Here is a 21224-nt window from a genome sequence, read left to right as displayed (position 1 = left end):
AGTTTGGGGTGGAGGAACGTGACTGGCCTGCACAGAGTCCTGACCTCAACCTGATAGAACACTTTTGGGATGAATTTGAGCGGAGACTGCGAGCCAGGCCTTCTTTCCAACATCAGTGGCTGACCTCACAAATGCGCTTCTGGAAGAATGGTCAAACATTCCCATAGACGCACTCCTAAACCTTGTGGACAACATTGCCAGAGGAGTTGAAGCTGTTATAGCTGCAAAGGGTGGGCCAACTCAATATTGAACCCTACAGACTAAGACTGGGATGCCATTAAAGTTCATGTGCGTGCAAAGACAGGCGTCCCAATACTTTTGGTAATATAGTGTAGATAGATAGATAGATAGATAGATAGATAGATAGATAGATAGATAGATAGATAGATAGATAGATAGATAGATAGATAGATAGATAGATAGATAGATAGATAGATAGATAAATAGAACAAATAGATAGATAGATGTAAGTATACATTTTTTATATTGGCTTTGTATTTTATATCAATCATCTATCTATTATAGATAGATAGATGATTGATACATAGATATGCCAATATGCCTATTATATACAGTGTATACACTGTATATCTATACATATGTATATATGAGATCTTCTTAGCTGAAAACAATATAATAGAAAAACCAATTATAAGATACATAAATGGATAGCAATAGATAGATTGTTGTAAGCTCTAACCAGCAAGACCCTCTGATCCCTCCTGTATTGAATTGTATTGTAATGCCCTGTACATACGATCGGACTTTCCGCCAACAAAACTGTGGATTTTTGTTCGAAGGATGTTGTCTTGCATACACACGATCACACAAATGTTGGCCAACAATTCCAAACGTGGGAACGCGGTGATGTACAAGATGTACGACGAGCTGAGGAAAAGGACGTTCAATAGCCAGTGCGGTTCCTTCTGCTTGATTCCCGAGCAAGCGTGAACTTTTGCGTGTCGGACTTGTGTATACACGATTGGAAATTCCCACAACAAAGTTTTGTTGGCAGAAAATTTGAGAACCTGCTAGCCAACATTTGTTGGCGGAAAGTCTGACAGCAAATGTTCGATGGAGCGTACACACGGTCGGACTTTCCGACAACAAGCTCACATCCACCATTTCTAGTTGGAAAATACGACCGTGTGTATGCTGCATAACTGTACTGTCTGCCCTCATGTTGTAAAGCGCTGCGCAAACTGTTGGCGCTATATAAATCCTGTATAATAATAATACTAATGATAGATAGATAGATAGATAGATAGATAGATAGATAGATAGATAGATAGATAGATAGGTAGATAGATAGATGGTTGATACATAGATGTGCCAAGCCAACTATTTTAACTATTTTATTTAATGTCAATAAGATATAGGATCATTTATTTATATATATATAATAAATCTTATTGCCATTAATAAAATCATATATCTTGGCTCTGTTTTGCTTTCTTTTATATCCTTCAAAACCCAATCCACTTTTTTCAGGCTGTTCTTATTTCTGCAGTATTGTATTCACTTGTTCATGCTGTTTTATTATATATATAAACACCACTATAATATTCAGTGAACAACAGCAAGATAGGGGACAAAATTCATCAGCCTCTCCAAAACAACTAGAGGGATAGGTGCAGTTAAAGTACAGTACCCCAAAAATGGACAAGTGAAAAAATGACTCCCCCCCCCCCCCCCCTCTCGCACAGCAGACTGAGGATTGGTCTCTGCCTGCACCATCCATGCCCCCCTTCCTTCCTCTAACAAGACACAATGGAAGTTGGCAGGGATCGCATAGCGCTGTAGGTGCAGAGGGTAGTCACAAGCATCGCCCCGGCGCTGGGAGGGAAGGGGGTTGTCAGACACGTGACCCCCCCATCCTCTGGAATAGAAGCTGGGATTGTCTGTCCTTGTGTGGATGTGCTGGGTCCCCGCTCTCCCCCTGCAGGAAGGGACATGCTGCAATCTCAGCGCTAGCAGCCCGCAGCCTGCCCAATGCTGACACTCAGCTGACACTGCTGCTGCCGGGGAGCCCAGAGGATGGTCTGAGCATAGAGGACTGCTGCAACTTCTCCGCACAGGAAGATGAGCACAGGTAGGTGACCACAGCAATGCTGCATCCTCCGCCACTGCCTGTGTGCCCAGCATGGGATGGGGAAGGGGGTGTATAGTGCACTGCTCAGATGGATTCATGCGAAATCCAGCTGCTGTGGAAGTATCAGGACATGCTGGGATTTACAGTCCCACAACAGCTGGAGAGGCTAGCTGGCAAGAACTGCTTTGTATAGTCATAAGCCGACAATATAACATTCTATACTCCCCGGGCATTACAGCACTTGTTTTACCAGATTGTAATTGCTCCACTGCTTTTATGTAGGAGAGTGCTTGACTATGTTACTAATCCCTGTCATTGTATAGGGGTGATTCTGGGGTCCTAATAGACCAGGGGCCCCTCTGGGCACACAGGTATACCAGTTCTTATATGTTACTAATCTATATGTGTCATTGTATAGTGAGTTAACTCAGAGGTACTTATAGGGTCCTAATAGATTGGGGACCCCTCTAGGCACATAGGTATACAAGTGCTTGTGCTTTATGCTACTGCTATTCTACGTCATTATATAGGGCTGATTCTAGGGATCCAATAGATCAGGGGCCCCTCTGGGCACACAAGTAAAGCATTGCTTGTATGGTACTATTCTATATATGTCATTGTATAGTGAGTTAACTCAGAGGTGGTTATAGGGTCCTAATAGATTAGGGACCCCTCTAGGCACATAGCCATACAAGTGCTTGTGCTGTGTGTTACTAATCCCTGTTGTATAGGGCTGATTCTAGGGTCCTAATAGAACAGGGGACCCTTTGGGCATACAGGTATACCAGTGCTTGTCCTGTATGGTACAAATGTATATATGTCATTGTATAGTGAGTTAACTCAGAGGTAGTTATAGGGTCCTAATAGACCAAGGGGCCCTCTAGGCACACATGTTTACAAGTGCTTGTGCTGTATGTTACTAATCCCTACTAACTACTAATCCCTATCATTGTATATGGCTGATTCTAGGGTTCTAATAGACCAGGGGCCCCTCTGGATACACAAGTAAAGCCTTGCTTGTATGGTACTAATCTATATATGTCATTGTATAGTGAGTTAACTCAGAGGCAATTCTAGGGTTCTAATAGATCAGGGGCCCCTCTGGGCACACAAGTATACAAGGTCTTGTGCTGTATGTTACTAATCTATGATATTGTATTGTCAGTAAGGGTCCTAATAGACCAGGGGCCCCTCTGGGCACACAGCTATACCAGTGCTTGTGCTGTATGTTACTAATCTATATATGTCATTGTATAGTGAGTTAACTCAAAGGCAGTTCTAGGGTACTAACAGATCCGGGGCCCCCCTGGGCACACAGGTATAGCCAGTGCTTGTGCTGTTTGGTACTAATCGATGTTATTGTATACTGAGCTAGCTCAACAAGGGTCCTAAAAGATCAGGGGCCCCTTTGGGCACACAGATTCAAATGTTAAAGGGCTGGAAGGATGCTATGATGACCACTTTGGATCAAATCTAACACCAACTCCAACCACTTATTTTTTAACTGAACAGAAATGAATTGGTCTAAAATATCACATTACTATGTCAAAATAATTGATAAGTGAACTGAAATGTAGATAAATATTTATTATCATTGATCTATTATAATTTTTAGTATTATGTTTAATTATTATTTATTATTATTATTAATGAATTAAAAATTTAGATTAAAAAAGATACAATGTTTCAAAATTGTATAATGCATAGAATGTACTATCTCCATATCTTAAAGGAGACCTGGGGCACTCAGTAGAAGACCTGGGGCAAGTGCCCTGGGTGCCAGGATCTAGAAACACCCCTGCATAGACTATACAGGGTCAGTTTATAGATGGTTTCACCTAAGGCTCACCCAACTTTCACCCAAGATTCACACATTTTCTTACTAAATCCTATGTGCATCTTGCGTGAAAACACTGATAAATAGAAGTTCTGTGCAGTCTATAGATTCTGTAATACAAATCAACAATATCTTTAGGTTTTCAGCACTTTTTAGGAAAGGAATCTATTATTACTCCTGTGCTTTTTTTTTTTTTCTTCAGCATATAGATTGTTATCTCTGTCACATAATCTTATTCTTTCATCGTCGAGAATACTAAGATTAGATTGCTTTGTGTTAACATTTTAAACACCATCAGTTGTATTGATCTGTTGTTGCTTTACTAGGCTGTATTTTTTTTACATGTGGATGAGATGTATATAATAAGGTTTTGTTATACTGCCTTGACAAATACATATTCTTCTTCTGTCCTAGTGCTGGGTCAAGCCCTTGTCTATAGGGATAGAAGTATAGATGTTTAATGGTCTCTGTTTAGAAGTGTTTAGATGCACTTTTTACGTGCAAAATCTGTAGATGATTATACAGAAGGATTAGCCAAGGGATTGATTTATTGAGGATGGGGCATGTACTAAATTGATTATGTACTATATTATAGCCATCTGACTTTTACTGATTAGAGATCCAGACTTAGTACACTGCTCCTAAATGGATAGATAGATAGATAGATAGATAGATAGATAGATAGATAGATAGATAGATAGATAGATAGATAGATGTAGGTATACATTTTTTATGCTTTTTTTATATTAGATAGATAGATGTATACATTTTTTATACTTTTTTATATTGTCTTTGTATTTTATTATAGTTCTATTTCTTTGCATCAGTTCTTTAACTTCTCTGCCACATTTGCATATTCTCTATCAGGCAGTGTAACACAACATAACTCCACACAAAGGGGCCCTTTATAGTTAAAATTGAATTTGCACATCGCACTCCAAGGCTCATTTATCCAACTATACACACTGGATCAATTCTTAATGACACAGGTGCACCACTTAAACCAAAACCATCAATCCCAATTCATGGATGGTAGACGGAGCTGCAAGCATGAGAGTTGTCCAGAAGGGGGCAGCATGGTCGCAGTGAGGACTTTTGCTGTACTTTTTGTCATCCTCAGGACAGAGCCTGCGAGTGTGTCCCTGAGATTAGGGAGTGGGTCACAGTAACAGGATGTGGCCTACAGATCCATTTCTTCCTTCCTGCCATTGCTAACAGTTTCTGGAGTCTATTTAACCCTTTCGCTGCCCGTGACGCCTGGCTGCATTGGATTGTAGAAGCGCTGGTGCAGTCATGTCGATATATATTTGGGGGCCAGCGATATCATTTCCCTAAAATACAATTTATAGCTGTACCAATCCTGTAAAAAAAAAGTTCCTGTAATGTTATCACTACTGTAAATATATATTTTTGATTGTAAGCTCCTATGAGCAAGGGCCCTCCTAACCAGGAGGGTTATTTGGTTGGGGAGGCAGGAGGTAGGGATTTTGCTAGAAGGGGAAATTTGGGGAGGTGAGCTAGAAGTGGTGATTTTAAGGTGGGTTTGTGTTGAGAGGAGAGATGGTGGAAGTGGATTTGTGCTAGGATGGGGGACTTAGGGGAAGTGGGGGGGGGGGGGGGGATATGTGCTAGAAAAGGTAATATGGGGGGGAGGGATTTGTGCTAGGAAGGGAAAATTTTTTTTGGGAGAGGGATTTATGTTAGTAGGGATGATTGGGGGGCATTTGTGCTAGGAGGGGAAATTTGGAAGGGGGGGGTGATAAGATGGGGGTTTGGAGGAGTGGAATTTGTGATGAGAGGGGGGATTTAGAGTGGGGGGGGGGAATTTGTCCTCTGAGGGGAAATTTGAGGGGTAGAGGATTTGTACTAGGAGGGGGGATTTGTGCTAGAAAAGGTAATATGTGGGGGAGGGATTTGTGCTAGGAGGGGATTTTTTTGGTGGGAGAGGGATTTGTGTTAGTAGGGATGATTGGGGGGCATTTGTGATAGAAGGGTAAATTTGGAGGGGGGGGTGCTAAGATGGGGGTTTGGAGGAGTGGAATTTGTGATGAATGGGGGGATTTACAGTGGGGGGGGGGTAGATTTGTCTTCTGAGGGGAAATTTGAGGGGTAAAGGATTTGTGCTAGGAGGGGGGATTTTTTTGGGGGGATTGGGCTGGGAGCATATGTTGAATGAGAGGTTTTGAGCTGAGCATGCAGATTAGCGCTCAATTTTTTTTTTGGGGGGGGGGGGGGATTTTTGCTGCCAAATAATGCTCATACATCTTGGAGGGGGCACTTTTTGGCATGTTCACCCTCTGGGCTCTAGATGACTTTGTCCCAGCACTGGTCCTAACCCTCTGTTCCTGAATTGTTTTGTAACTGTACTGTCTCCCTTTTAAATTGTAATGAGCGGCAAAAACTGTTGGCACTATATAAGTTCTGTATGATAATATTAAGTGTATGTAAACCCAAAATCCATTATTCGGAATGTGTGGCATCGTGCCTCACTGTATACAGTCATGTTAAAAAAAGCTGGAGATCCTGCCAGTAACAGTGCTTCCTGTTTCAAGCTGACAATGCTAAGTCAGTGCATTGCAATTAGCAGCACCGTTGGCATTGTGCACCTCTGCAGTTGGCTATTGGATTGCCCAAATGTGCCCCCGGTGGTCAAATGAAGGAATGCGCATGGCAGGCTATTGCTAATTACAATGCATTGGATTTCAAGAGGTGGATTTATTAAAAAAAAAAAAAAAAATATTTGTTCATCCATTGAAACTGCATGTTAAAGCGATTGTAAAGACAGAAGTTTTTTTTTTTTTATCTTAATGCATTCTATGCGGCTTAGACATTCGTGGACATCGCTGGAGAGATGAAAAAACCTTCTGCCTATACTCCTCCTTTAAATAATGGATTATTTAGGCATTTCTCTAGAATTTCAAAATGCATTACACAAAAAAAGTAAAAAAAATCTAATATCATGTTATTATTTATGGTATTAAGGTTTGAACAAACTCACATACCTGAGCCCCATCTCTATCCAACGATATTGCACGAGAGACTCAGCCGTCCGGGACTCTCCCTCCTCATTGGCTGAGACAGCAGCTGGGCGCCATTGAATCAAAGTCAGCGAGCCAAAGAGGAGAGAGAGGGGAGGGGCCAAACCGTGGCTCTGTGTCTGAATGGACACAGAGCTGTGGCTCGGCTCGGCTCGGGTGCCCCCATAGCAAGCTGCTTGCTGTGGGGGCACTCGGTAGGAGGGAGGGCCCAGAAGTGCCAGCGTGGGATCCGAGAAGAGGAGGATCTGGGTTGCAACATGAACTTTAATGGCATCCCAGTATTAATCCATAGGATTCAATATTGAGTTGGCCCACCCTTTGCAGCTATAACAGCTTCAACTCTTCTGGGAAGGCCGTCCACAAGGTTTAGGAGTGTGTCTATGGCAGGGGTCTCAAACTGGTGGCCCTCCAGCTGTTGCAAAGCTACAAGTCCCATCATGCCTCTGCCTGTGGGAGTCATGCGTGTAACTGTCAGCCTTGCAATGCCTCATGGGACTTGTAGTTTCGCAACAGCTGGAGGGCTGCCACATTCAGACCCTTGGTCTATGGGAATGTTTGACCATTGTTCAAGAAGCGCATTTGTGAGATCAGGCAGTGATGTTGGACGAGAAGGCCTGGCTCGCAGTCTCCACTTTAATTCATCCCAAAGGTGTTCTATCGGGTTGAGGTCCGGACTCTGTGCAGGCCAGTCAAGTTCCTCCACTCCAAACTCACTCATCTATGTCTTCATGGACCTTGCTTTGTGCACTGGTGAGCAGTCATGTTGGAACAGGAAGGGGCCATCCCCAAACTGTTCCCACAAAGTTGGGAGCATGAAATTGTCCAAAATGTCTTGGTATGCTGACGCCCCAAGACAGGGGTAGGCAACCTGGGGCCCTCCAGCTGTTGTGGAACTACATTTCCCATGAGGCATTCCAAGGCTGGTACTTACAATTACTCCCAGAGGCATGATGGCACTTGTAATTCTGCAACAGCTGGAGGGCCCCATGTTGCCTACCCCCCGCCTTAAGAGTTCCCTTCACTGGAACTAAGGGGCCAAGCCCAACCCCTGAAAAACAACCCCCACACCATAATCACCCCTCCACCAAATGATTTGGACCAGTGCACAAAGCAAGGTCCATAAAGACATGGATGAGCGAGTTTGGGGTGGAGGAACTTGACTGACCTGCACAGAGTCCTGACCTCAACCCGATAGAACACCTTTGGGATGAATTAAAGCAGAGACTGTGAGCCAGGCCTTCTCGTCCAACATCAGTGCCTGACCTCACAAATGCTCTTCTGGAAGAATGGTCAAACATTCCCATGGACACACTCCTAAACCTTGTGGACGGCCTTCCCAGAAGAGTTGAAGCTGTTATAGCTGCAAAGGGTGGACCAACTCCATATTGAACCCTACGGACTAAGACTGGGATGCCATTAAAGTTCATGTGTAAAGGCAGGCGTCCCAATACTTTTGGTAATATAGTGTATAAAGCAGAAGAGTAATCAGTTGTACAGGTAAGCTGGATCATCTCCTTATAAAGCCACCACTTCCTTTTCTTTATAAACAGACGGATTCTAATTGCTCGCCGTTCGCGCCCGTTCATTATCACCTATGCTTATCGATGCGAGGTGTCTCATTATTTTACTTGGACAGAAATGTGTTATTATTTATGGGGGAGAACTTATTGGGCTGGAAGGAATTATTTGCATGTGACTTTTATTAGGATATTTTGTATCATTGGGGTCGCTCATTACACTTGGGCATGTTACCCTACTTACCTTCATTTGCCCCACCCCCATTAGTCTATAAAACATGTCATTGAAAGTCTTTTCTTTTTAATGTGTTCAATAAGCGCAACAAAAAATTCCTGTTGATTGTGTCAGAAATACAAAGCTGCCCTGTGCGCTCGACAGTGTTATATCAAAGCAGTCTAATTAGCCCTCCTAGTTCTTCCCCTGGACTACAGAGCCAACTCAGTATTGAACCCTACGGACGAAGACTGGGATGCCATTAAAGTTCATGTGTGTGTAAAGGCAGGCGTCCCAGTACTTTTGGTAATATAGTGTAGATGTGAATTAAAGTGATTGTAAAGGATCGTTTTGTTTTTTTAAACAACAAACATATCATACTTACCTCCACTGAGCAGCTCGTTTTGCACAGAGTGGCCCCGAACCTCCTCTTCTGGGGTCCCCCGGCGGCTCTCGCGGCTCCTCCCCGCATCAGATAACCCCCTAGGAGAAACGCTCTCCCGAGGGGGTTGCCTTGCAGCTGCGTTCCCGAGTCCAGCATTTGCGTCCACAGACACGAATGCCGGACTCAGCCCCGCCCCCCCCCCCCCGGCGCCAGCGTAATTGGATTTGATTGACCGCAGCGGGAGCCAATGGCTGCGCTGCTATCAATCTATCCAATCAAGAGCCGAGAACCCCGTGGAGAGAGGGACAGCGTGTGTCCCCCCCCCTGAAGAGATGAAGGGGCTCAGGTAAGTAAAACTGGGGGGGGCTGCCAGTTGTTTTTTCACCTTAATCACACCTCCCAACATTTTGAGATGAGGGAATGAGAGACACCTACTAGCAAATGTATGTAGGCATAGGACACGCCCCCTGCCACACCCTCTTAAAGGAGAATTAACCAAAAAAAAAAATGTTAATTAAATCCACAAGGGCTCTTTTTACCACTACTATTCATTTATATTGGCTTTTGAAATTGGCTTTTGAATGCAGCTATTTAGAAATCGGATGAAAGGTTTAGCACTGGGAAAGACTTTTTGAAAAATAAAAAGTGCATTTTATATACAACTATATAGATCAGACCAAAATGAGGGACAAATGAGGAGGAACCAGGGACAGAGGGATATTGCTCCAAATCGGGGACAGTCCCTCGAAATCAGGGACAGTTGGGAGCTATGCCTTAATGCATCTCATGAGGGTTTACAGCCCCTTTAAGTCTAAAACACAGGGAAATGTGCATTCATTGCAGAGATGTGCTGAATATGTTGTTTTTTTTTTCTCTGAAATGCGGTAAAAAATAAAGTATATAAAAGAATCATATATCATAAGAACAGGTATACTGCCATTGCTGACTCATGAAAATAAAAACAATGCACTCCCTATGGGGCTGATATCTTATCTCAACAGATGTTAAGCAGGGAGGCTGATTGAGGCTGAGCCGAGAGACCCGTCTACACATTTCTGTATTTAATACAGTAGCAAAAACGTGGAAGAGCAAGTGTAAAAGAATGAGATAGTTACATGAAGAATTCATTTATATATAGCACAATAAATGTTTAGATATATGCTTGCCAAAAACAAGTTACTTTCCCTTTAAAGATTATTTGTCTTTTTTTTTTTTTTAATAATGACATCATGTACATGTAATATTATTGTAAGCGGTGAATCACATGGTGTCATGGCGTCACCCCCTTCTAGTATTCTTCTGACCGATTCCCAGACTTTCATCAAAAGAATGTCACAGAATGTTATTCTGTACAGGAAGTGACCTCAGCGGCTGATTATTTATTGTCCTACATGACTTCCTGTCGACAATCAGTCTGAGCCGCCATCATGTTTACTAGGAAGCAAGATCATCTGTCCCGAGGGGGCCAGGAGGAAGCTTCTCCCTGGAGAACAACCCCCAAGATATATTCCAGCCTAAAAACATTTTGCCAAAAAGGTTTTGTGTAACAAATAAAGTTGGCCAAAAATGTTTGGCGCTACATTATTTTTTTAGGGCATGTTCGATGGAATTGAGGAATCTTTCCGGGTAATACTTTGATGCATGGTATATATCACTGTTGGCTGCCAGCAGCTCTTAGAATGGTTCAGGCGGTCTTCCATCAGTTACCAATTTCTTCTTTATGTCAATGGATCTGTTTTATTTGGTGTTGGTCTTTGAGCACCGATTCCGTCGAGCGAGGGAGGGGGGGGGGGGTCTCCAAACCTTCCAAGCAAAGGGCCAGTTTACTGTCCTTCAGATTCTAGGAAGACCTGACTGTGGCCAAAAAGAGTAGAAAAGGTCCCCAAACTTGGTGACCAGTGGGGGGTAAAATAATGACATAATGCCTGTGGCCAGTAGGAGGTATTGGTATTAGTGGGAAGAATGATCTTCATCATTAGTGTCAGTGGGAGGAATAGTGCCCCATCTTTGATATCAGTGGGAGGAATAGTGCCCCATCATTGATATTAGTGGAAGGAATAGTGCCCCATCATTGATATTAGTGGGAGGGATAGTACCCCATCATTGATATTAGTGGGAGGGATAGTGCCCAATCATTGATATTAGTGGGAGGAATAGTGCCCAATCATTGATATTAGTGGGAGGAATAGTGCCCAATCATTGATATTAGTGGGAGGGATAGTGCCCCATCATTGATATTAGTGGGAGGAATAGTACCCCATCATTGATATTCATGGGAGGGATAGTGGCCAATCATTGATACTAGTGCGGGGAATAGTGACCCATCATTGATATTAGTGGGGGGAATAGTACCCCATCATTGATATTAGTGGGAGGAATAGTGCCCCATTATTGATATTAGTGGGAGAATAAAGTGCCCCATCTTTGATATCAGTGGGAGGAATAGTGCCCCATCATTGATATTAGTGGGAGGAATAGTGCCCCATCATTGATATTAGTGGGAGGAATAGTGCCCCATCATTGATATTAGTGGGAGGAATAGTGCCCCATCATTGATATTAGTGGGAGGAATAGTGCCCCATCCTTGGTGTCAGTGGTGAGGAATAGTGCCCCATCATTGCTATTAGTGGTATCAATTGGAGAAATAGTGCCCTATCTATTATGTCACTGGAAGGAATAGTGTCCCATTATTGGTATCAGTGGGAGGAATAGTTCTCCATCTTTGGGGTGGGAGGAATAGCGCTCTAAGGGCTGGATAAAGGCAAGCAAAGAGCCACACCTGGCCCACGGGCTGGACCATGGAGACCAGTATTGTATCTTGAGCACCAACATCCAACTAAAGTCTATATATTTGTCATGGGTTAATACCCTTTGTATGCCATCATTGTGCCTTTTGTGCATATCCTTGAAATATTCTGCATAGCATAACCACCATTCAAAATACTCCAGCCACCAAACTACATTTTCCTTATGTAATGTGAAAAAAAATGTATACCATATGTGCAGGAACGTCTTTAATATTGATTTGACCCTTCTTGCCCCCCCCCCCCCCCCGAATCCACTTAACTATTTTCAGGCAGCACGGGCTCAAGGGGCAGCTGCTTTGGGCCCCACAATAATGACTGGGCCCGAGGCAGTTGCCCCTTTTGCTCTTTGTTGAAGATGGCCCTGCATAATTGGCTGATCTGTAGCCTTTACTTTTGGCTTTTGGTGGCCAACGCGAGCTGTACCTGTACTTCCTCAAACACCCTCGAGCAGTGGTCATCAACCCTGTCCTCAGGGCCCACCAACAGGCCAGGTCTGCAAGATAACTGAAATACATCACAGGTCATATCATTTGCTGCTCAGTGATTGCAGTATTCTAGTCTGCATCTCCTCAAGGTAATACATAAAACCTGGCCTGTTAGTGGGCCCCGAGGACAGGGTTGATGACCACTGCCCTAGAAAATGTTATAAGCTTGCCCTTATAGTGCTTCTAGACCAATCTTTTTCACCTAGGGCCCCGAGGAACCCAAGGGTTCCTCCAGAGGTTTATAGTGGTTTCTTCAGTAATGTTCTACCTCTCTGATAAGTAACCCCTGATGACGATCATATTTTTAGCTATCTGTAAGGGGGGGATTCTCCCAATGATCACAGATGTAAGGAACATTTACCCCAGTAGCCATCACACTAATGAGCTGAGGGTATAGCAGATAGCATAGGTTCCCTGAGACTGTAAAGATATTTCAAGAGTTTCCCCAATTAACCACTTCCGGACCGCCGCACGTCGATATACGTCCTGACTTTGAAGAGGATATCTTTGTTATGGCAGCAGCTATCTGCCATAACCCTGGTATCCTCTTCTTCGGCCGGCAGTCCGCTTTCTGATAAGAGTGGTCTCTGCGGCGGATTTGCCGCAAGATCACTTTTATCGGTGGAGAGAGAGGGACCCCCCCCTCCCGCCACGCTCCGGTGCCCTCCCGCCGCTTACCGGAGCCGTCGGCAGCGGCAGAGGCGATCAGGTCCTTTCTCATGCTGGGTATGGAGCGGAGTGAGGGGAAGATGGCCCCCACACGTCTCCATGCCATTGCAGGGCAGAAGCAACGTCAAAACGTCACTTCCGCCCATAGCTCTTAAAGTGCCATTTTTTGGGGGGAATATTTTAAATGACAACATTTTTTTTTTATTACATTTTAGTGTAAATATGAGATCTGAGGTCTTTTTGACCCCCATATCTCATATTTAAGAGGTCCTGTCATGCTTTTTTCTATTACAAGGGATGTTTACATTCCTTGTAATAGGAATAAAAGTGACAGATTTTTTTTTTTTTTTAAGAACAGTGTAAAAAAAAGGTAAAATAAATAATTAAAAAAATTTTTTTTTAAACGCCCTTCCCGCCCGAACTCGCGTGCAGAAGCGAACGCATATGTGAGTAGCACCCGCATATTTAAATGGTGTTCAAACCACACATGTGAGGTATCGCAGCAATCGGTAGAGCGCGAGCAATAATTCTAGCCCTAGACCTCCTCTGTAACTCAAAACATGCAACCTGTAGAATTTTTTAAAACATCGCCTATGGAGATTTTTAAGGGTAAAAGGTTCGCCATTTCACAAGCAGGCGCAATTTTGAAGCGTGAAATGTCGGGTATCAATTTACTCGGCGTAACATTATCTTTCACAATATAAAACAAATTGGGCTAACTTTACTGTTGTCTTATTTTTTAAATAAAAAAGTGTATTTTTTCCAAAAAAGGTGTGACAAAAAGTATTGTAACGACCGCCATTTTATTCTCTAGGGTGTTAGAAAAACAAATATATAATGTTTTGGGGTTCTAAGTAATTTTCTAGCAAAAAAAACCCTGTTTTTAACTTGTAAACAACAAATCTCAAAAAGAGACTCGGCCCTTAAGTGGTTAAAAAAAGGTCCTTAGATGAAGTGGATACATTTGTTTTCTTTTTTCAATTTTTTCCCCTTTATTTTTTCCTTCTGCTCTTCCCAGTAATAGACTTCCTGTGCTAGGGTGACTAAGCTAACTGTGTCTATGGAGCAGCATTCTCACCCTTGGCTGCTCTCATGATTGAGACTATAAACATCCCCCAACCCTCCTTATCTCTGTTAAATAGGAAGGAGGTGCTCTGTAGTTCACAGAAGACATCTGGGAAAGCTGATAAGATTGTTTGAAATTTCAGTTCAATGAACAAGAACTTACAAGGACACTGGTTTTCTAGGTCCATCAATGGGTATGTTTCTGTATTTGTATTAAATGTATTTAGGCTGAAAAAGAAAACAAATGCAGTTACCACATCTAAAGACTGGACCGTTGGACCATGCTTCATTCGTTTTTTGGGGTTTTTTTTGCCTTGTTCTGGATCGGCTGTGGCTATGAGCTTGTGTATATGGAAGTTCTCTATTTGTTTATTTTTTTCTATTGGTTGAACTAGAAGGGCTTGTGTCTTATTCAGCCTGACTAACTATGTAATTATGTGCAGGGCCTTCTTAATGCATGGGCACTGCCCAGGGGCCCGGGGTGCATGGGGGGCCCATGAAAATCTTACATTACATCATACTTGCCAACTGTAACGGACTAGCTGTTACAGTCACGCTTTTTACTAAGCTGTACCAGGATGGCCATGTCCCGAGCAGTGTCCCGGAACCAGTACTGTGCCCTCCCAAATTCCCCTGTACTGCGTCTTTATGTCTCCCCCCTGTACTGTGCCCTTTGTGTTGATTAATCATTGATCTATGGCATGTTTTCTCATTGTTTAAAATTGATTTTATTGAAAGTACTAATCAATATATTTTTAATTCTATCAACTATTTATACTTTGATTCTTGAGAGTAGGTGCGTAAATTGGGGCAGGCTGGTAGGGGTCCCAGTTTATTACTTTGGCCAAGGACCCATAATGTTATTAAGAGAGCCTTGACTATGTGACTGGCAAGCTGCAATATATTAAAACATTTTTTGGGGTTTAGGTACACTTTAAGCGTAGCTGTCGTATACTTTATATAAGTCTCAAACGCAATTATTAATTCATGGTTTTTTTTTCTTTGTTTCAGAAGTCACCAAGCCTGCTCTTGCACCAAAACCACAAGGTCTTGACCCTTTCAGTCCAGTGCTTCTTTCAAAGTTCTCATCACCTCCTCTTTCAAGATCAAAACTGGTTCACCAAGGGAAATCTATGTCCAGGGGCCCTAAACCTCCCATTGCCCCAAAACCAGTTTTATCTCCATCTACAGAACGGAGGTGTATTGAGGACGAGAATAATTCCCTGAACAAGTGTGCCAATGGTGAAGTAGAGTGCCCAGTGGAAATTTACGATGCTGACCATTACAGATCAGGGTGTGGAGATTCTGAGAAGTTAGACATAACGTATGGTGATTACTTTACTGAATCTCATCTTACTGATGAAGAAAATACTGATTTGGAGTGTGAAAAAAGCTTATGTTCTGAGGGACCAGCAGATGTGTGGAATACTACCTTTGGGGAAGGGGATATCACTGACGACACAAGCTGCAGTCCTTCTCAAGCAGGGGAGGAAGACAGTGGACATCCAGACAGTATGCCATCCAGGGATGTTGAATCCGGGGACTCTACAGAAGTTGATGACAGTGACAACACTGATGCTCTCAGCTTAAGATCTTCATCAACGGCTGAGGCCGATAGCTTAGTGCCTAATTCTGGCTCAATGCAATTCAAAAATGACCTAGGGGACATGGATGATTTCTTACCCACTGACAGCAATGAATGTAACATTGATCCAGAGGAAGGGGACACAGATCTTAAAGACACAGGTTGTGAAGATGTCATTTTGACAGAGGATGGTGAGGATAGCCCTACAGCAGAAGATGAAAATGAAGGAATGGAAAACTGTGAGATCTCTTTGGAAGAGGCTCCTTGCCACAATAGCCCATTCCAAGACTGTGAAGACATTCATGCATCTTCACTGGCACCTGACCATGAATTGTTAAGTACTGATGCCATGAATGAATGTCTAGGATCAGAAACATGTGACAAGACAGCCGAGACACAGCAAGAAGTCTCCATAGAACTTATGGATCATGTGCTAGAAAGCACAGATGACCCGGCTGTTGACAGTGTTGAACTGACCATTGAGAGTGACGGTGGTGAACCATCAATGGACATTAATGAGGAGTTGGTAGAGACTCTACCAGACTCTACTTTTCAGGAGGCAGAAGAGCAAGAAGACAATGAGGTCTGTGAAATCAGTGAGGTAGTGGAAGAAACAACACAGGATACGCTTCAGATAGCTGAGGGCTCTCAAGGTGAAGATACAGTAGAAGACAATTTTGATGACAGCTGCCAAATTATTCCCTTCGAGAATGAGGGTTGTGATGATGCGAATGAGTCAGTTGAGCAACCTCTGGATACAGGAACCTCTACCACCCTTCTTGAGCCATTGTCAGAGTCTGAGAAAGAGCAGATAGATGAAATTGAGCCTCTTTCTGAGACTGGATGTTTCAACAAGGAAACAACACCACCACAACCTTCTGAGCTCACTGACACAGCTGCAGATAGTGAAGGAAATAACACATGTGAGGATGACCCAGCTTTCGTCGCACAGGGTGAAAGACTTGGAGAGGATGGAGCTGACACAGCAGAGGTGTCACCTGAAGATCAGGAAACAGAGGTCAAGGAGCTCCCAAGGGACACTGCGGAAAACACACCAGTGGCTGAGATACCTCTAGAGCCAGAGGAGGATGACAGCAACCCTTATGTACTGGAGGACAGTGTCCATTCCAGAAACAGGAAGTTGCTACAAACAGAGGACATTTCTTACAACAAGCCAGAGGGGGAAGTCACTAGGCCTCATTGTATAATGGAGGAATGTAACCAGGAAGGGGAAAACCATTTACTCTGCATTGACAGGAAAAACATTGTCACAAGGACGAGATCCTACTCAGGAAAAATACCTGGTAATGTCCCAGAGACTGTCCCGGAAGAGACAGCAGCAGAGATGGATGCTCAGCCTCCAAGCAATGACTTGTTCGCCAACACAAAGAGTGAAAAGCAAGAGTCAAAACATTTTGACTTTCTCAGGGCTCTACCTAGGAAGCCAAGCCGCTTTATTCTCTACCCACGGTCTTACTCTGTAGAGGGCAGGGAAAATGCAGCTTCAATGTACATTGAATCCGACATCACATTCTCTCCATATCTTATTAGTTCTTCTGGTAGCTTTTCACAAAGAAATTATCATTCCTCCAGCGGAATGTCCACACCTACCTCTGTAGTGGACATTCCACCACCGTTTGAACTAGCCAGCATTACAAAGAAACCCATTACCAAAAGCTCCCCATCCCTTTTGATCGAAAATGAGTCTTCTGACAAATCTTTCAAAAAGAAAAAGTCATCATTCAAAAAATTCCTCACCTTAAAGTTTAAGAAGAAGACAGAAAACAAGGTCCACGTTGACGTCAACGTGTCTTCTTCAAGGTCTTCTTCAGACTCAAGCTACCATGGACCATCCAGATTTATAGACATGGAACGAAGGAGTCTTGGGAATTCTCCTCAACTGCAGAGCCGTTCTGGGATGCATTGTTATCCTGATTCCCCCACAGCTATCCTCTTCTACAAGGACATGAAGAGGAAAGGAACTTCCAAGGCCTTTACCAGGAGCGTGGCTAGGGTTGAGTCCTTTGAGGATCGTTCCAGGCCACCATTTATGCCTTTGCCATTAACTAAACCCAGGTCTATTTCTTTTCCCAACACTGACACCTCTGATTATGAAAACATCCCGGCAATGAATTCAGACTACGAAAATATACAGATTCCACCTCGAAGACCAGCGAGAGCGGGGACCTTTACAGAATTTTTTGAGGATCCCTGCAGGGCTTTGAATTCTGCCAATGAGAATGATGGATATGTTGACATGAGCAGTTTCAATAACTTTGAGGTCAAGCCACAAACAATGGAGCAGGAGTCTGAAAGGTAATTCTTTTAATCTCTCCATGTATATATGTATACAGTATATGATGTCTTATCACAGTGCCAATGCCAACCATTTAAAAATTACAGTAACTTATACCTACCATTCAGGTTGAGTTCATTGTAGTGAGATCACTAGAAATATAGTTCCAACGAAAACTTTTCTTTTTCATTTTTGGAGTATGTAAAGGTTAGAGATTTTCTTAATATTGCTGGAGAGTTTCTTACAAAATCAGCCCTTTTTGGAGAAAGGTATGAAAGCAGACATCTCCTGAACTAAATCACCTTGCTTTTATTCCACGTGAGTTCACTATTCTTTTCAAACCAGCACCTGAAGTCCTGATAAAGGGGGAATGGTGTAACCCCCGCAACAAGGTGACTTGAAATCCTGAACCTGTGGTGTGGTTTCTTTGGTCTTTTCCTATATCCTGCTTTAACCACTCAAGGTGCCTTCAAGGTTCCTTCATGTTATACAGTCCTTTAGCCTGAGCCATTGTACTTCTCATTTTGGACTTAATCTAATGCTGAGAAGCAAAACTAACTCTTGATCCAGTGCCATGATCCGTGTTCACATTGCTGCCCTCCTTAGAGAGATGTTCCCTAGTTTCCTTGGTCTCGGGAAGCGAGGGAGAATCTCATCACTGGGAACAGATTTGTCATCACTTATATCCAGGTAATGGCTATCAGGACAGGAAATCTCCCCGAAAAGAGACAGGCAAAAATTAAATACTGTACAACTAAGATGGTCTAGTTGGTGCTCACATTTACCTTTATGCCATCCAAGATTAAGTGATAGGAATCATATTGTTGTTGGCTATTTTTCTGTATTTGCAGTTATATCTATACAGTGATTGAACCACGGTTGGAATATTAAGCCACTTAGCGGTTAGCGCGTCCACCTTGTAGTGCCAGCGTCTTAAATTCAAATCCCAACCCAGGAAATGATCTGCCGTTTGCATTTTGTCACTGTAATTGCTTGGGTTTCTTCCCACACCCCAAAGACTCTCTCGTAGGTACATTGATTCAAGATGGCTGCCTCAACTCCTAAGGCTTTGAGTCCCCAGAGAGAAAAGTGATACAAATTAAAGTGGAACTTTAGTCAGAAGATGAAGTCCTGCTAGATGACTTTAGACTGGCCCCTTTTGCAGGTATAGCCAGTGGCGGCTGGTGTTCAATATTTTTGGGGGGCAGCAAATGAACCCGACCCCCTCACTCACACTACCCCCCCCCACACACACACACACACGTGTGGGACGGATGGGAAGGTGGCGATCAGTGGTCTCACCTTAGGAGGCCGATGACGAGGTGGTGCTGGATCCGGGGTAGGGGTCCTGGAAGCTTGCAGAGGCTGTTGCGCTGATCCTCCGCCTATTCCTGATTGGCCAGGAAAAGAAGCAGGAAGACATTAGCAAATATTAATTCGCTACTGCCACACAACTGGGTGGGCTCAGGGCGCAAAGCTCTGCATGCAAAACCCATCCTTTTTTGAAGCCAATTAGAACCCCAGGCTCTAATCATGTGCTTAAAAAAAAACAAAAAAAAACCCAATTGAAATCCATGCCTCCGGCGCCCTGCATGTAGATTAGGGGCTTGGCGCATTGATTAGGGGGGCGGCCCCTAATGGAGCAGCTATTTCTCCCACTGACACCAATGATAGGGCACTATTCCTCCCACTGACACCAATAATGAGGCACTATTCCTCCCGCTGACACCAATCATGGGGCACTATTCCTCCCACTGTCACTAACAATGGGGCACTATACCTTCCATTGACACCATTGATGGGGCCACTATTACTTCCATTGACATCAATGATGGGGCACTATTCCTCCCCCTGATACCTACCAACAATGGAGCACCATACCTCTGATTGATACCAGTTATGGGGCACTATTCCTTCCACTGACATCCAGTTTTAATTTCGTCGACTAAAACTAAAGCAACTGAGATGACTAAAATACGACTAAAACGCCATTTTAGTCAAAAGACTAATGCCGCGTACACATGGGCGGACTTTTTGACCGGACTGGTCCGACGGACTTTCGACGGGCTTTTGACGGACTTCCGACGGGCTTTTGAACGAACGGACTTGCCTACACACGATCACACCAAAGTCCGACGGATTCGTACGTGATGACGTACGACTGGACTAAAATAAGGAAGTTGATAGGCAGTAGCCAATAGCTGCCCTAGTGTCGGTTTTTGTCCGTCGGACTGGCATACAGACGAGCGGATTTTTCGACCGGACTCGAGTCTGTCGGAAAGATTTGAAACATATTTCAAATCTAAAGTCCGTCAGATTTTTCTGTCCTGTCGGACCAGTCCGGTCGAAAAGTCCGCTCGTGTGTACGCGGCATTAGACTAAAACTAAATTGAAATTTGACTTCAAAATGAACACTGGTCTGTAGTACATGTTCATAGCTCAATACCATAATAAATAACATATTAGATTTTTCACTCCAGCAGTATATAATGAGTTTGCAAATTGTAGAGAAATGTTTAAATAATGCATTACAATTTAATTACACCCATTAGGTTTAAGAAAATTTGTTTTAGTCGACTAAAATGTACTGGAGGTTTAGTCGACTAAATACGACTAAAACTAAAACAATTGGAGAAGACTAAAATGGCACTAAAACTAAAATGCCATTTTAGTCCTAAGACTAAAACTAAATCGAAATTTGCTGCCAAAATTAACACTGCTGACATCAGTAATGGGGCACTATTCTTCCTCATTGGTGTCAGTGGGAGGAATAGTACCCCATCATTTTTGTCAGTGGGAGGAAAAGTGCCCCATCATTGGTGTCAGTGGGAGGAAAAGTGCCCCATCATTGGTGTCAGTGGGAGGAATAGTGCCCCATCATTGGTGTCAGTGGGAGGAAAAGTGCCCCATCATAGGTGTCAGTGGGAGGAAAAGTGCCCCATCATAGGTGTCAGTGGGAGGAATAGTGCCACATCATTGGTGTCAGTGGGAGGAATAGTGCCCCATCCTTGGTGTTAGTAGGAGGAATAGTGCCCCATCATTGGTGTCAGTGGGAGGAATAGTGTCCCATCATTGGTGTCAGTGGGAGGAAAAGTGCCCCATCATTGGTGTCAGTGGGAGGAATAGTGCCCCATCATTGGTGTCAGTGGGAGGAATAGTGCCCCATCCTTGGTGTTAGTAGGAAGAATAGTGCCCCATCATTGGTGTCAGTGGGAAGAATAGTGTCCCATCATT

The 21224-nt window shown here is 43.5% G+C and overlaps 1 protein-coding gene across 2 annotated transcripts in view; it reads left to right on the top strand.

Annotated features, from left to right (window-relative positions):
- The first annotated feature begins 1788 nt into the window (after nucleotides 1–1788).
- The window catches only part of FGD5 (FYVE, RhoGEF and PH domain containing 5), a 188933-nt gene continuing 169497 nt past the window's right edge, over nucleotides 1789–21224 (top strand). For both annotated transcript variants that reach the window (XM_073591768.1, XM_073591767.1), the window contains exons 1-2: nucleotides 1789–2092; nucleotides 15121–18010. In XM_073591768.1, coding sequence (XP_073447869.1) covers nucleotides 2083–2092; nucleotides 15121–18010 — 2900 coding nt within the window. In that variant the 5' untranslated portion in view covers nucleotides 1789–2082. The remainder of the gene's footprint in view (nucleotides 2093–15120; nucleotides 18011–21224) is intronic.

This window comes from Aquarana catesbeiana, linkage group LG07, assembly GCF_042186555.1.
Source record: "Aquarana catesbeiana isolate 2022-GZ linkage group LG07, ASM4218655v1, whole genome shotgun sequence".
Lineage (NCBI taxonomy): Eukaryota > Metazoa > Chordata > Amphibia > Anura > Ranidae > Aquarana > Aquarana catesbeiana.
This window is presented reverse-complemented; position numbering and strand designations above follow the sequence as displayed.